Source organism: Salvelinus sp. IW2-2015, linkage group LG4q.1:29, assembly GCF_002910315.2.
Source record: "Salvelinus sp. IW2-2015 linkage group LG4q.1:29, ASM291031v2, whole genome shotgun sequence".
NCBI classification, from domain to species: domain Eukaryota; kingdom Metazoa; phylum Chordata; class Actinopteri; order Salmoniformes; family Salmonidae; genus Salvelinus; species Salvelinus sp. IW2-2015.
This window is the reverse complement of record NC_036842.1, coordinates 36,288,991-36,305,441: the sequence shown is the minus strand read 5'-3', so window position 1 is coordinate 36,305,441 and position 16,451 is coordinate 36,288,991. Positions and strand designations below refer to the sequence as shown.

The following is a 16,451-nucleotide window of genomic DNA, read 5'->3' as shown; positions in this document are numbered from 1 at the left end:
CTCTTATCTCGGGCAAGTTGACTCGACTGTGTCCCTAAATTGTTGCAGGATGTCCATATTTGGACATCGTATCATGTGACCGGGTTCGCTTGTCTCTGCTCCAATCGCATTGCTCAGATGTGACGCTCGAGATTCAAAGTTGGTCAGCGAGGCGTAGCTAGGCTAGCTTCTCAATGGCATGTTATGTTTTCAGCAGTAACGATAGTCTGCAATAATATTTGGTAGAACTTCTCGTTTATGAAAGCTGTGTAACGTTTGTGTGTGTTATTGTACCAGAATGGAAGGTAAAATGATCGGACCGGGTCCATACAGGGCAACAAAGTTGGTGAGTTATGTCCAATGCTAGTAATGTTTGCTAGCTAGTTTTGTGGTCATTTGCATAGGCAACGTCAATTTGCCAAATGGCTTGTTGGTTATGTTGTAAGACTTTTGTCGTTTAATCGGATAAAACTCAGTTTTTTTGGCTGACGCCAACTAGGTATTGATATTACTCTTGGCTGGCTAGCGTTGAAGGAACGTCCCGGCGCTGTCCAGTGCACTCTGGCAAGGTTTCTCACCGTGGTAAAGTTGGTATCTTTGCCAGTCAGGACTTCAGGTTAGACTCTTTGTGAAAAAAAATTGTACAACTTTGCACAGGTCTTACTTTCCCAATTCCCCGACAGGAGTTTCATAATCACAAGGCAAAAGTGTAGGCAGTCTGTGGCACCGTCAATGCAACTAGTTAGGGACCATCAACGAAGTGCATGATCACAACATTCAAATTGCAATAGCTTTAARKACGTGACTTAGCAACCTCATTTCAACGTTAGTAAATTCACTCTGGAGTGCCAGAGAGTGCTCTAGGCATTCATAAATTCAGAGCGTTGTCAGATTGTCCGTTCTTAAATTGAGAGCGTTTCGCTCTCYGGATTTTAGAGTGCAATGTACAATCTTGCTGAGGAGTAGGGTTGACCTGAGCGTTCTGACCTCAACAGCAGTCAACCACCCAAGCGAACTGGCTAAATTTAGCTAGCTTGCTAGCTACGTCCAGACATAAATGAGAGAACACCGCACTCTGACCATTTTACTTGCCCTAGCAGAGCTGGTTATCCAGAGCGTTGGCAACTAACTGTGCTGCTGGCAACAATTTCATATATTTTGCCAAAGTTTACTGACACCGGCCATATTCAACGGGTGTTGCGRGTTTGTAAATTCATCAGTAYTTCTGCGCTCTGGCACACTCGGATGAGTGCTCTGAAATCTGAGTACATAGCCAGAGTGAATTTATGAACGCACCCTTTGTATCATACCTTCTATAGAGGCATGTGCTTCTACATCTGCATTGCTTGCTGTTTGGGGTTTTAGGCTGGGTTTCTGTACAGCACTTTGTGACATCGGCTGATGTAAAAAGGGCTTTATAAATACATTTGATTGATTGATCTTTTAGTTCTCTCCAAAAAATATCTCAGTTTATTGCATATTTATTAAAATACACTTAAAATTKAATTGCTCCTTGACCATGTGACCTAGACATCTCAACCTAACTTTGGAATGTTCACATGTAGGGAAATACATTGTTCACCCTTTGGTTTTTCCAAAATGCGCGTTCATGATTTCATATAAATATTTGAAACTTTAAAATGACTGTCTCTTCAATGTGACTTAGCAACCTCATTTCAACTTTGTAGTATGCCTTATATAGAGGCATGTTGCACACCCTTTAGTTCTCAAACGATTCCTATATTTAAAAAAATATACAGTGCCTTGAGAAAGTATTCATACCTCTTGACTTATTCCACATTTTGTGACATCAGGAATTCAAAATGGATTAAATTGATATTTTTTTCTCACCCATCTACACACAATACCCCATAATGACAGTGAAAACATGTTTTTTAGCCATTTTTGAAAATATATTAAATGAAATACAGAAATCTCATTTATATAAGTAATCATACTCCTGAGTCAATACATGTTATAATCACCTTTTGGCATTGACTACAGCTGTGAATCTCTCTGGGTAGCTTTCTAAGAGCTTTACACACCTGGATTGTACAATATTTGCACATTATTCTTTGAAAAAATTCTTCAAGTTGGTTGATCATTGTTAGACAGCCATTTTCAAGTCTTGCCATAGATGTTCCCAATGGGTGCAAGTCGATTTAAGTCAAAAATGTAACTAGGTCATACAGGAACATTCAATGTCGCCTTGGTAACCAACTCCACTGTATATTTGGCCTTGTGTTTTAGGTTATTGTCCTGCTGAAAGGTGAATTTGTCTCACAGTTTCTGGTGGAAAGCAGACTGAACCAGGTTTCCCTCTAGGATTTTGCCTGTGTTTAGCTCTATTCCATTTATATATTCCCATATTCCCACTGATATTATGGGCTATTGTGGGTAGACCAGTGACACACAATCTCAATTTAAACCATTTAAAATTCAGGATCTGAATACTTTCTGAAGGCACTGTATATTGTAAAAAAAATAATCACTTTAAAATCCATAGCTCTTCGATCACATAGGCACCTCAAACCAACTTTGTATTGTTCAAATGGGAGGGACACACTGCACACCCTTCGGTTTTCCCAAAATGCACTTAGACCAGTGTTTCCCAAACTTGGTCCTCGGGACCCCAATGGGTGCATGTTTTGGTTTTTGCCCTAGCACTACACAGCTGATTCAAATAATAAACAAATCATCAAGCTTTAATTATTTGAATGAGCTGTGTAGTGCTAGGGCAAAAAAAAACTAGCCGTGCAACCTTGAGGACCGAGTTTGGGGAACACTGACTTAGACAATTTTTATATAAATATTTGAAACCATGTGATTTAGCAACCTCACTGTCCATTATTCCTTACATAGAGGCATGTTGCACACCCTTTGGTTTTCTGAAACATTTATTTTTCACCATTAATTTCTTAGGTCCTTGGTCTAAAGTAAAAAAAAGTGTAACTATTGGAAATTATAATTGAGCAGTGGGAATGAAGCTGCCCCTGCCTCAGTTGGTCATGAATGTTAGTGTACTTAGCGTATCTTAGACCAAAGGGCAGGCTCTGGAAGAAGCCACACTGATTGCGAATTGAGTCCAATGCTATTTGTGTTGCTTTTTTCCTTGCTTGTGTGTCATACAGCCTCTTAAGGCCTGAGCACTGTTGCCCTCAGACAGCAGACCACAGACTACAGGTGGCCTCAGACCCCAGAACGACTTCCTCAGCTTGATGTAACAGGTGGCCTCAGACAGCAGTCCTCAGCTTGATGTAACAGGTGGCCTCAGACAGCAGACCCCAGACTGACTTCCTCAGCTTGATATGTAACAGGTGGCCTCAGACAGCAGACCCCAGAGCTGACTTCCTCAGCTTGATGTAACAGGTGGCCTCAGACAGCAGACCCCAGACTGACTTCCTCAGCTTGATGTAACAGGTTGCCTCGACAGCAGACCCCAGACCGACTTCCTCAGCTTGATGTAACAGTGGGCCTCAGACAGCAGACCCCAGACTGACTTCCTCAGCTTGATGTAACAGGTGCCTCAGACAGCAGACCCCAGACGACTTCTCAGCTTGATGTAACAGGTGGCCTAACAGACCCCAGACCGACAGACCCCAGACTGACTTCCTCAGCTTGATGTAACAGGTGGCAGGTGTAATAGCTCTGCAGGATTGTGGGAACTACGTTGAGGCGCCTCCTTCTCCATAGCAGGTAAGTGTCAAATGTACTTTGTTTTCAGTGAAGTTGAGGCTTCTGTCTAATAGCCCCTAAGTAATTGAAAATGCTGAACCTCTACCTGTTCTCAATTGAGGTTCAGCTGAGGTAACGAAATCAGCCTTCACACAGTACACGAGATAGGCATGCTCTCTCAAATTCTCCTATCCTATCTTGTGTACGGRATGGCCTTAGGCATGCTTCCTCAAATTCTCCTATCCTTAGATCACACAGTACACCAGATTGGACAGACTGACCCTAGACCCCCGGCACATAGGCTATTGCAGGATATATACTTGAGACTGAGACGGGTGGGGGTTGGGCAACACTGGCCCCGTCCAAAATGACTCCCAGACAGGGCCAATCAAGCAGGATAAACATCAAAGCACAGCTCCCACACCACTCGGGGGAAATCAAGAGACCTCTAACTTACTACCCTGAGACAAGGCCGAGTATAGCCCGGGAAGATCTCCCCTACCGCACTAGCCCTAAGGTAAGCAAAACCGGACAGGAAGATCACGTCTGTGACTCAACCCACCCAAGGGAGTCGAGTGTAGCGAGCAAAGCCTGGCATGATGTGATGTGTCCTTATAGGGAAAGCATAGGACAGCATGAACAAGCCAGTGACACAGACGCCGTAATAATAAGAATCCCAAGAGAGAGTGGGGAGCCAGCCAGGCAGAGACGGCAAGGGCGGTTCCTCTCGCCAGTGACTTCTCATTCACTTTCGCTCCCCTGAGCAAAAAACGACTACGCTCAATCATAGGACCTACTGAACAGATGAGTCTTCAGTAAAGACTTAAAGGTTGAGACCGAGTCTGCGTCTCTCACATGGATCGGCAGAGTATCCCATAAAAGAGGAGCTCTATAGGAGAAAGCCCTGCTTCCGGCTGTTTCCTTACAAATTCTAGGGACAATAAGGAGGCCTTCGTCTTATGACTGTAGAACACATGTACCGTAGGTATGTACGGTGGAACCAAATCAGAGATAAGTAAAAGCAAGTCCATGCAATGCTTTGTATGTTAACAGTAAAACATTGAGCCTTAACAGGAAGCCAGCAGACTAGCACTGGAGTAAAATGATCACGTTTTGGTTCTAGTCAAAACATCTAACAAGGAACTGGGAGACTGGGTAATTATTGGAGTGTAACATAGGTGTTGTCTAAAGAGATGGTTTGTCAGTCTGGTTTTAAATATGCAAATTGATGATGGATGTTTCAGAGGACTGCAGCTGAGCTGAAGTCACTGAAGACAAGCTCCCCAGTGGCCAGGAGTCTGGTGTTGGGGGTGAAAAGGAAGGTATTTAGGTGTGCAGCATGTCAGAGAGGTAAGAAAGAGCCAGGACATGGAGAGGTTTGTAGGTGAGCAGGGGAGTTGGTGGAGAGTGGATGTTTTCCCAGGTTTTTGGTGTGGATTAGGGAATTTTCGGGTCCCAGTGGTTTGAAATAAAGGATCCAAGGATAGAGTGAACAACTGTCTTGTAAGCATTCAGATAATGTGCACAATGGTAAGAAGTTGCATACAGCCTGCCGGCAAACTTTTCCAACGCTTCAGTCTGCAGCCTTACTTTATACCATAACGTCAGGTAAGGACCCAGAGGAGGGAGAACACTATATTTTCCCTCCCCTTGCCAGCCCATCAGAATGCCTGCAAACAGATTGAGACATAATGGTGACACCAAAATGGTGTGGGTGAGCGCTGAAGCAACAGAATTGTGAACATATTGAAGAGGGTTGACAGAGAGACTAGAGATGAGCATTACAGTAGTCCAAATAAGAGGTGACAATCTGATTAACTGTTCAACACAATACTATTCAGAATGCCCAAAACCTGGCGGTCTAACTTTGCAGAGCAGAAAGTCTTACTTTTGTGTGAAACTCATGGCAGACATACAATGTGTGTCCCTACCCTGTGAATAATACAAACATTCCTAAGTTGATTTGAAGTGCCTAGGTCATGTGATCAAGGAGCTATTGAAATTCAAAGGCCAAAATGTAACTAATAAATTAAGGTAAAAGAAATTCAACAATTGTCCCTTTGAACATTCCAAAGTTGGTTTGAGGTGTCTACATCACGTATTAAAGGAACTGATGAGTTAAGGGATTTAAAACAAAAATATATATATGTTTAATCTAGGAATCGTTTTATGAGAACTAAAGGGTGCGCAACATGCCTCTCAATATATAAGGAAAAATACAAAGTGGAAATAAGATTGGTAAGTCACGTGGTTGAAGAGCTATTGAAATGGTAATATTGTGATCATGCACTTTGTTGACGGTCCCCAACCAGTTGCATTATCCTTTGCCATGTGATTATGAAACTGGTCAGAATCGGATAAATAAGACCTGTGCAATGTTGTACACCTTTTTTATATTTTTTTATAAAGAGCCTAACCTGTGCTATGCAGCTCAAAACATTCGTGAGCTATTGAACTTTAAAGGTCCGAATGTCTGGCGAATCTCCAACCAACTTAAGATACCCTCTGGCCAACAGCCATTACCTGCAGACTGTCATATTTGTATTAACATGTCTAATCACAAAATTAAATGGAACAACGAAATTGTGTCTCTAACCCTAATTTACAGAAGGCAATGAACCGTTTTGTGGAGATTACTTTAATTGCTGCCAGTCTAATAACCCAGAGGACAGGAAACAAACACTATAAACAATGGTTTTGCTTCTAACTAGTAGTGGCAATGAACATGGTCATGGATTGATTTAAATTGTAGCCTAATACCCATATTATAAAAGCCTGATAGATGAAGTACCTAAAATATGCATTTCCTTGACTTGTTTGTCTATTTTCATCTACCATTTGTAGATGGTCTTGAAGGTCTTGAAGATGTGCCATCATGAGTCTAAATCCTTGTACATTATGGGCCATTTTCCCGGACATTGAGTAAACCTAGTCCTAGTGCTCAATGGAGAATCTCATTGAAATGGCTTTTTAGTCCAGAACTAGGCTTAATCTGTGTCTGGGAAACTAGCCATAGATGTGAGAGCCCTCCATCTAGGCATAGTTACTATGCAGCTTTCTTTTGATGTGGCGCCATCTAGCTAGCTACAGTATATTAATTACCATGATCTAGCGATCGGCAACTTTGATGGAATGGGGTCCACAAAAAAACGTAACTCATCACGAGGGGCCGTAGGGGGTCTGAGTACCCACATCCCCCAAAAATTAAATTTTAAAGTTAATTTCTTGCAATTCTACACATTTTGCAATGGGGCGTAGAGAAAAGGTTGCAATTTTATAACAAATTTCCTGAAATTTTGCCATTGGGTGGAAGCAAATGTTTGCAGTTTTTAATATGATAACTGGTGATCAATGAGCCAAAACCCGGTCCTTAATTCAACCATGCTTTCTACAAGTTTAGATAGTGTAGCGGCCAGCTAACTTACGAATCTAAAKAATTTTTTTWGCAGACATGGGCTAATTGAGTGACTGCTGATGGTCAACCAAATTTCGAAATTGAACCTTGTGTATTCTATCATTCTAACTGTCAACAGTAAGTTGAGACCCCGACGGAGTTCCTAAAAAATGTATTTATTTATTATGATATTTTTTTATTGGTCCGCGGGCCTACAAAAGGGGGCCGCTCCGCCAGTTGCCCATCCCTGATCTAGCTACAGTACCAGTCAAAAGTTTCGACACACCAACTCATTTAAGGGTTTTTCTTTATTTTTACTATTTTCTACATTGTAGAATAATAGTGAAGACATCAAGACTATGAAATAACACATATGGAATCATGTAGTAACCAAAAAATTGTTAAACAAATTCTTCAAAGTAGCTACCCTTTACCTCATGAAGCTGGTTGAGAGAATGCCAAGTGTGCAAGGCAGTCACCTGGAATGCATTTCAGTTAACCTCCACAGGATCGGTGGGTCCCCCTCGGGACGGTTAAGCTAACGTAGGCTAATGCGATTAGCATGAGGTTGTAAGTAACAAGAACATTTCCCAGGACATAGACATATCTGATATTGTCAGAAAGCTTAAATTCTTGTTAATTTAACTGCACTGTCRAATTTCCAGTAGCTATTACAGTGAAAGAATACCATGCTATTGTTTGAGGAGAGTGCACAYTTATGAACTTGAAAATGTATCAATAAACCAATTAGGCACATTTGGGTAGTCTTGATACAACATTTTGAACAGAAATACAATGGTTCATTGGATCAGTCTAAAACTAAGCACATGCACTGCTGCCATCTAGTGGCCAGAATCTAAATTGCGCCTGAACTGTAATAATACGTTATGGCCTTTCTCTTGCATTTCAAAGATGATGGTACAAAAAAACGCAAGTTTAATGTGTATATTTAATGTGTATAATGTGTTATATTCTCCTACATTCATTTCACATTTCCACAAACTTGTGTTTCCTTTCAAATGGTATATCCTTGCTTCAGGTCCTGACCAAGTCCATATTATGGCAAGAACAGCTCAAATAAGCAAAGAGTAACGACAGTCAATCATTACTTTAAGACATGGTCAGTCAATCCGGAAAATTTCAAGAACTTCTAAAGTTTCTTAAAGTGCAGTCGCAAAAACCATCAAGCGCTATGATGATACTAGCTCTCATGAGGACCGCCACAGGAAAGGAAGACCCAGAGTTACCGCTGCTGCAGAGGATAAATTCATTGGAGTTACCAGCCTCAGAAATTGCAGCCCAAATAAAATGCTTCAGAGTTCAGGTAACAGACACATCTCAACATCAACTGTTCAGAGGAGACTGATTGAATCAGGTCTTCATGGTCGAATTGCTGCAAAGAAACCACTACTAAAGGACACCAGTAAGAAGAAGAGACTTGCTTGGGCCAAGAAACACGAGCAATGGACATTAGACCGGTGGAAATCTGTCCTTTGGTCTGATCAGTCCAAACTTGAAAATTTTGGTTCCAACCACCGTGTCTTTGTGAGACGCAGAGTAGGTGAACGGATGATCTCCGCGTGTGTGGTTCCCACAGTGAAGCATGGAGGAGGAGGTGTGGAGGTGCTTTGCTGGTGACACTGTCGTTGATTCATTTAGAATTCAAGGCGCACTTAACCAGCATGGCTACCACAGCATTCTGCAGCGATACGCCATCCCATCTGGTTTGCGCTTAGTCCCACTATCATTTGTTTTTCAACAGGACAATGACCCAACACACTTCCAAGCTGTGTAAAGGTTATTTGGCCAAGAAGGAGAGTGATGGAGTGCAGCATCAGATGACCTGGCCTCTACAATCACCCGACCTCAACCCAATTGGGATGGTTTGGGATGAGTTGGACGGCTACTTTGGGTGGCTACTTTGAAGAATCTCAAATATAAAATATATTTTGATTTAACACTTTTTTTGGTTACTACATTGATTCCATATGTGTTGTTTCATAGTTTTGATGTCATCACTATTCTACAATGTATAAAATAGTTAAAATAAAGAAAAATCCTTGAATGAGTAGGTGTGTCCAGACTTGACTGGTACTGTTTGTGTATATAGAGAGATCTAGCACTCTAGCTGTTGCTTCATGTATTAAACTGAAGAGTATGTGCTCCCTAAGCTTCAATGGGCATGATTTATTTTATTTTACCGTTATTTTACCGTTATTTTACCAGGTAAGTTGACTGAGAACACATTCTCATTTACAGCAACGACCTGGGGAATAGTTACAAGGGAGAGGGGAATGAATGAGCCAATTGTAAGCCAATGATATCCCTGCATGTATTTACATATGCATTTAGTTTGTTATTTAGGCCTATATTTGACATGCTTCATGTGAAAGTAGAAATTGTGGTGTTACTGGCTAGGCTATTTGTTAAAAAACAGGATGTAACTCCTCATCATAGCATATTATTAACACTAAATATGTGTTAAATAAAACTCTTGACTGGATCTCTGTCCTGCAGTGGAATGAAACTATCAAGCTCTTCCGTGGAGGCATGCCTCTGAAAAGACACTGGGCATACTTCCGTAGCTATGACAACAGCTTCACTGGATCCGAGGCCGTTGATTGGCTACATGAGCTGCTGAAGCGAAACCATAACTTTGGGCCAGAGGTGACCCGGTACCAGACRCTGCAACTGCTCAGGAAATTCATGAAGAACCACGTCGTTGAGGATGTTAAGGGCCGCTATGGTAAAGAAGACTTTGAGGACAGTGGTCAAGTCTACAGGTGATTATGATGTCCTGTTATTGGGATGTGTGTGTMTTCAATGTCATTGCCTTTCATGGTACTAAGGTGTCATGGCTGACGACTTTGCTGCATATTTACATTTGACATTTTGGTAATATACCAGACGCTCTTATCAAAAGTGATTTTTACAGGAGCAATTAGGTGCTATGCTCAAGCTCACATCGACAGATACAATTTGTTTTTCACCCAGTCTGCTTACTGGCCCAACGCTCCAAACCGCTAGSCTACCTGCCGCTCTATGAGAGCAGTAGGCAGGCAAAGTAATGTGTCAAAAAAGGCCAATGCACACCTGACATGAAATGACCCTGTCTGCTTTTATGTGGTCTGAGATATTGAGCAGATAAAGACATCTGAACGCCTGTGGTCCTTACATGTGCATGAATTGTGTGGAAGGGCTGCCGGTTCATACCCCTGACTTCCCTCCTCTGTGACCCTAGGTTCCCTCCTACGTCCCCCCTGAAGCCCCTGCCCCAGCGGCCTCCAGTGTCAGAGAACTGCGACCTGCCCCGGCTCATCCGTTGGGACGACTACGAGGAACTGCCGCAGCCAGAGAAGATCCCCATGAAGTCTCTGATCCTGGTGAGAGAAACTGAGGGAGGCCAGGGGCTAGTACAGCTGTTTATCTTTACAGTTAGCTGTTGCTGTTTTCACTGACCTTTTTTAATCATTTCATTTTAGAGATGGCACAACAATATGTAGTAATTATTATTATTATTATTATACACACGCACTTAGAAACTGGGAAACATGTTCAAATGTACTAATAATAATATAATGTATGCCATTTAGCAGACACTTGTATCCAACGTGACTTAAGTTATGTGTGCATATATCTTTCGTATTGGTGGTCCCAGTGGGACTAATATACAGTATTTTAGGGTTCCATTGGTGTCATAGATTTCTATGTTTTGGATTTTCCTCAGAACTCAGAGACGTGGAACAAGAGACACAGCATAGCCATTGGAGAGGTGCACGAGTGCAAAATCATACGCAGGAGTGACATCACCCCCAAGCAAGTCGACCAAATCTGGAAGAAAATGACAATCACACAGTACGTAGCTAGCTATCCACCACACACCATCAATGGACTTGCGCTTGTAGGTCACACTGTGTGTGTCGTTGCTTTTCCTTTTACAACTGTTGAATACTACATTCTGTTTTAGTTTGCAGAGAGTGCTGGGTCTGAAGACAATGGATGGAGTGTTGGATCCCAAACACGTGAATGCAAAGCATATCATTCACAACGTATTCAGTGTCAACAAAACAGGAATAGTCATTGTGAAGAACAAAGCGGGTATGCAACTTTTTGCAGTCATTCTGTAACATTGCTCATGACTATTACTGTATAAGATTAACATTACTAACTAAAACTATATTTTAGAATTTAGCCTAACTTTCTTTTTCTCATGTTTTGCATTACCAGAGGACATGCCCTATTGGGTTCTATCAGCAATGAAGTGCCTAGCCAACTGTGAGTAAAGCTATACTGATGATAAACCTCTCCTCTTATCATTTAAACATCTGCTTTGGGATCACCTTTGTTACTAATTAGCTGCAGTATGTAAGGTTTCGTGCTCTTACCAATACAGCAAGACCCAACATCTGCTCATGTTTGCCTTTGGGTCTTCTTGTTTTATATATAAAGTTAGGCTTGAATCCCTCTCTTCTTTAGGGCCCAACGGTAGGGAGACCAAGCAGCCCATGTACCCAGGCTTTGAGCGTGATGTGCTGCGGACGGTGGCTGAGTACTTCCAGAGACTCAAAGAGCCCCTGTTGACCTTCCAGCTCTATGAAGTCTTTGTCAACATTCTCAGTGAGTAATGTGTCAACTTACAACAATGATAGTAGAAAACACCACTACTCCTGAAGAGGAAGCACTGCATTATTTCTCTTATCAGTTTAATATTTAAAAAAATCTGATCTATGGCCTCTTTGTGAGGTAGAAGAGGAAGCGCTGTGGCTGTTATGTGGCTAAATGTCAACGGAACACTTCAGGGCCACACATAACTCTTACTGTAGCCTTGCATTACCATATTTAAATTGGGCAAACAATCGTGAACCATTTGGTTTGTAATAAACACTCCAACAAAATGTTATCAAAACCACATGAGAGACGGATAGATGCAATGCCAGGGAAGGTCCTGTGTACCTCAAGCCATCTCTTCCCCCAGGTCTGCTGCAGCAGAAAGAGGTGGCAGCAGAGGCCCTCCAGGTGTGCAGCCTCCTCCTGCCACCGGCCAACCGCCGCAGACTCCAGCTGCTCCTCCGCCTCATGGCCAGGGTCTGCCAGAACCCCGCCCTTCCCCCGCTTAACGACGCCATAGCAACACGCACCCTGGTACAAACTACTTTCCATCGTAACTGTTGTTATGGAGGGCTTGCAGTTGTATGGATTTTCCCACTAGGTTTCAAAGCTCTTCATAGTAAGTGACTGTATTTTTCTGTTTTCACTCCCCACTCGTTGTTCGTGGTCAGATGGTGCAGACATTCTCGCGCTGCATCCTGGGCTCTGCAGAGGAGGTGGACCTGGACGAGCTTCTGGCCACCAAGCTGGTCACCTTCATGATGGAGCACCAGGACAGTGTCCTCAGGGTGCCCTCTAACCTGCACAGACATGTGGAAGATCACCTCTCCCACCTCAGGAGGGTACAGGTCAGCTTGACGCGGTCATAGCATACTGTTTACAAACCCAGAGAAAGTACACTGACAGCCTGTCTTGGGTCGTGTTCATTAGGGTACGCAACGGAAAATGAACATTTGCATTTCTGATGGGACAAATCCAGATAATTCCTCTCTATTTTAGTCCTGTTTTCTTCAATTTGGTGCCTAATGAACACGACCCTGGTCAAATGGTGTATGTGAAAGGGTGTGCTTTCGTTTCACCCTTGGTGTGGTAGCGATTGTTTGATTTCTCAAGCTTTGTCACTATACTGGGTTCAAGTTTGACTGATAATTAAATAACCGCTATATAATGTCATAACTTACAATACTATGGTCACTTTTATATATTTACGTTTACCTACCAGTTGCATCAACTCAATCTCTATGGATTTTCATTGAACATGCAGGATTCTTAACAGCCTCTCCCTCTCTCAACCCCAGACCAATAATTATTTTTCATCTCTCACTTTCTCTACCCCCCAGATAAAGTATGCCGGTGCGGATACAGACGCCTCCCTGGTGTCTCCGTCGTACTGCAGGAAGATTAGCAGGGCAGAGTTTGAGGAGCAGAGAGTCTCCAGCTCCCAGGGGTCCATGCAGGAGCTGCTGGAGGGCCTCATCGCCGACACTGAGCTCTCAGCCAAGGACAAGAGGAAGAGACTCAAGCAGGTACACTCGAAGAAGATCTCTTTCCCTATATTAACTTTGCTAGGGCAGGAGTTTTCAATCTCCAGCCTACTGGCGCGCTGTAAACTAATCATCTTACCATTCTTCAGTTTCAGAAGTCCTATCCGGAGATCTACCMCAGGCGGTTCCCCACAGCGGAGAGCAAGGCTGCCGTCTTACCAGAGAAAGCTCCACGGCTCAAACCCCAGCTCATGCTCCTAACCCTGAAGAAACCCTTCCAGCCTTTCCAAAGGAGTTGGAGCTTTAGGGCCTAACTCTCACCTCTGACTCTGCACGTCTGACCTCTACAGTGTGGCCAGGAGACATGGAGGATTATGGGTGTTGGAGTGTTTGGAGCTTATTCCACAGCAGGTCAATGAGAATAGAATTCACAGGGGTAAAGTGGCAATAGATGGAATAGTGTTGCCAATTTGACTTACTATACTAGAAACTACTGTTAAACTAAGAAGAGGATGCTAGGAATCCATTAAGGGCAGCTTGTGTTAGCCAACATTAAACAGTGAATGGAAATTATCCTGCATAACAGGTCCATAGAATTGGTCACTACAGGTAGAATTATAAATGTGTGTGCCATGTTTAAATTGGTTTCAAAAAACGAAACAATTTTGACCTTGTCTCATCGCTGRAACTCCCCAATGGGCTCGGGAGGTGAAGGTCGAGTCATGCGTCCTCTGAAACATGGTTCTTAGCACCGCCCGCCTAACCCGGAAGCCCCCCTCACCAATGTGTTGTAGGAAACACCGTTCAACTGACGACCAGGTCAGCCTGCAGGCGCCCGGCCCGCCACAAGGAGTTGCTAGAGCGCGATGTGCCAAGTAAAGCCTCCCTGGCCAAACCCTCCCCTAACCCGGACGACGCTGGGCCAATTGTGCGCCGCCTTATGGGACTTCCGATCACAGCTGATTGTGATACAGCCCGGGATCGAACCTGGGTCTGTAGTGACGCCTCTAGCACTGCGATGCAGTGTCTTAGACCGCTGCACCACTCGGGAGGCCCATGTTTTTCTTCCACCAAGTGAACACAGAATCTTTAAAAAGTCAAATGCATTTCAATTGGCCATTTACAGTGAGCTCCAAAAGTATTGGGACAGTGACAATTTGTTGTTGTTTTGGCTCTGTACTGCAGCACTTTGGATTTGAAATGATACGATGACCATGGGGTTAAAGTGCAGACTGTCAGCTTTAATTTGAGGGTATTTTCATGCCATTTTAGGGAACCAAAAGTATTGGAACAAATTCACATGTGTATTAAAGTAGTCAAAAGTTTAGTATTTGGTTCCATATTCAAAGCACGCAATGATTACATCAAGCTTGTGAATAKACATTTGTTGAATGCGTCTGCTGTTCGTTTTGGTTGTGTTTCAGATTATTTTGTGCCCAATAGAAATGAACAGTGAATAATGTATTGTCATTTTGGAGTCACTTTTATTGTAAATATGAAGAATAGAAGGTTTTTTAACACTTCTACATTAAGGTGGATGCTACCATGATTATTGATAGTTCTTAATGAAATTGTGAATAATGATGAAAGTTAAACGCACAAATATCACACCCATAGAAATGCTAGCCTCTCCTATTATTGTAGTGTTGAGAGGTTAACATGTCTTTGGGGAATGATATTTGTGATTTTAAGTTTCTAACTCCTCATTATTCATGATTTAATTCAAGATTATCCATAATCATGTGGGGATCCACATTTAATGTAGAAACATTGTATTCTTATTTACAATAACTGACTCAAATAACACAATACATTATTTACCAAGCATTTCAATATGGCACAAAATAATCTGAAACACAACCAAAACAAACAGCAAATTCCATACAACAAGATTGTAGAGTCACAAGCGTGATGTAATCATTGCATACTATGAATATGGGACCAAATACTAAACTTTAAACTACTTTAATACACAAGTGAATTTATCCCAAAAGTGTACAAAAAGTGCTGTTATTTCTATACGGTTCACCCGATATGGATGACAATCCCCTCAAATCAAATGAAAGATCGACAGTCGTCTGCACTTGAACCTCGTAGTCATTGTATCATTTCAAAGCCAAAGTTCTGGAGTAAAGAGCTAAGACAACAACAAATGTGTCCCTGTCCCAATACTTCTGGAGTTCACTATATGTCCCTGTTAATATTATTTGGTGAGTGTGGTCTTTCTCAGAACACATAGGTACTGAAGGGCTGGAAGAGACCTTTTCTTCAATATAGCACTGGTCTATGGAATTGTCAGTCATCTCTGATTTATTCACTTAATTTGATTATATAATTTCATAATCATTTTGTTTTCTACTAGGCCTTCTGGAGACACACCCCAGTTTGCTTTGGGGTGGATCGAGTCATTTCATGAGACAAATGTGTTGTTTTTAAATTTAATAGTCATGGTACTGTATTTCAGTAATGGAAAATGTTATTTCAAGTTTAATATATTTTTGATAACTCTAAACTACGTTCATCGACACTGTCTTTACATCTGTTTTTCTGATCACACTGGAGAACTAGAAACCGTCGTTAAGAATGATGCTGAAAAACTCACTGAAGTGCCAGTTGATAATATTGGTTATTTGTTGGAATGTTGTTAGTCATTTTGTATATAGTTATAAGAAGTATTTTTCACACAGTCACACAGTATGTCCTTTACTATAACAAGCATGTTTATGTTTTTCCATTTTGTTTTATTTCCTGTCACTTTGTCTTACTACTGTACCTACTTTCTCTAATGACAACTTTAGCTTTCATCACCTCTTTTTTTCTTTTTTCTTTAAGAGGTGTTTAATTATAAAAAAAACTAACTTTTAGCACTGGATAATTTTATACAGATGATATCAATACAAGTATTTTTGGCTGATAATGTTAGTGAATAGATGGAAGAATGCTGGAATCTTGACTGTTACGCCCTTACTGCAGGTAGTAAGTGGCTGCTCTTGCATTTTTGCTGGAATAAGGAAACCTGATGAATACAAGAAATGTAAAAGAAGATGTCTCGTTGACTCTTTCTTGTGTGTATGAAATCCACTCAACAAATAGCATTCAGTTGAGGACAGGGCACATTTTCAGATGGAATCAAAGCACATTTTTATTGGACTGTGGCTAAAGGCTCTCCAACCCTGGTTTTCAATGAAGTAGGTAGGATTCATGATTACCTTCCTATACCATAAACAGTCAGCACTTTAACCTCATATTTATCATTTCAAATCAAAAGTGCTTGAGTACAGAACCAAAATAACAAGAAATGTGTCACTGTC

At 41.9% G+C, this 16,451-nt stretch overlaps 1 protein-coding gene across 1 annotated transcript; it reads left to right on the top strand.

Moving 5' to 3' along the window:
• Positions 1 to 133: 133 nt before the first annotated feature.
• Positions 134 to 16,183, top strand: LOC111961928 (DEP domain-containing protein 1B). The gene is made up of 11 exons (XM_023984598.2): positions 134 to 325; positions 9,566 to 9,831; positions 10,290 to 10,431; positions 10,776 to 10,903; positions 11,016 to 11,146; positions 11,276 to 11,323; positions 11,525 to 11,665; positions 12,024 to 12,190; positions 12,328 to 12,504; positions 12,997 to 13,182; positions 13,290 to 16,183. Exons 1-11 carry the CDS (start codon positions 278 to 280, stop codon positions 13,452 to 13,454), a joined length of 1,599 nt encoding a protein of 532 aa, XP_023840366.1. The 5' UTR covers positions 134 to 277; the 3' UTR covers positions 13,455 to 16,183.
• Positions 16,184 to 16,451: the final 268 nt, after the last annotated feature.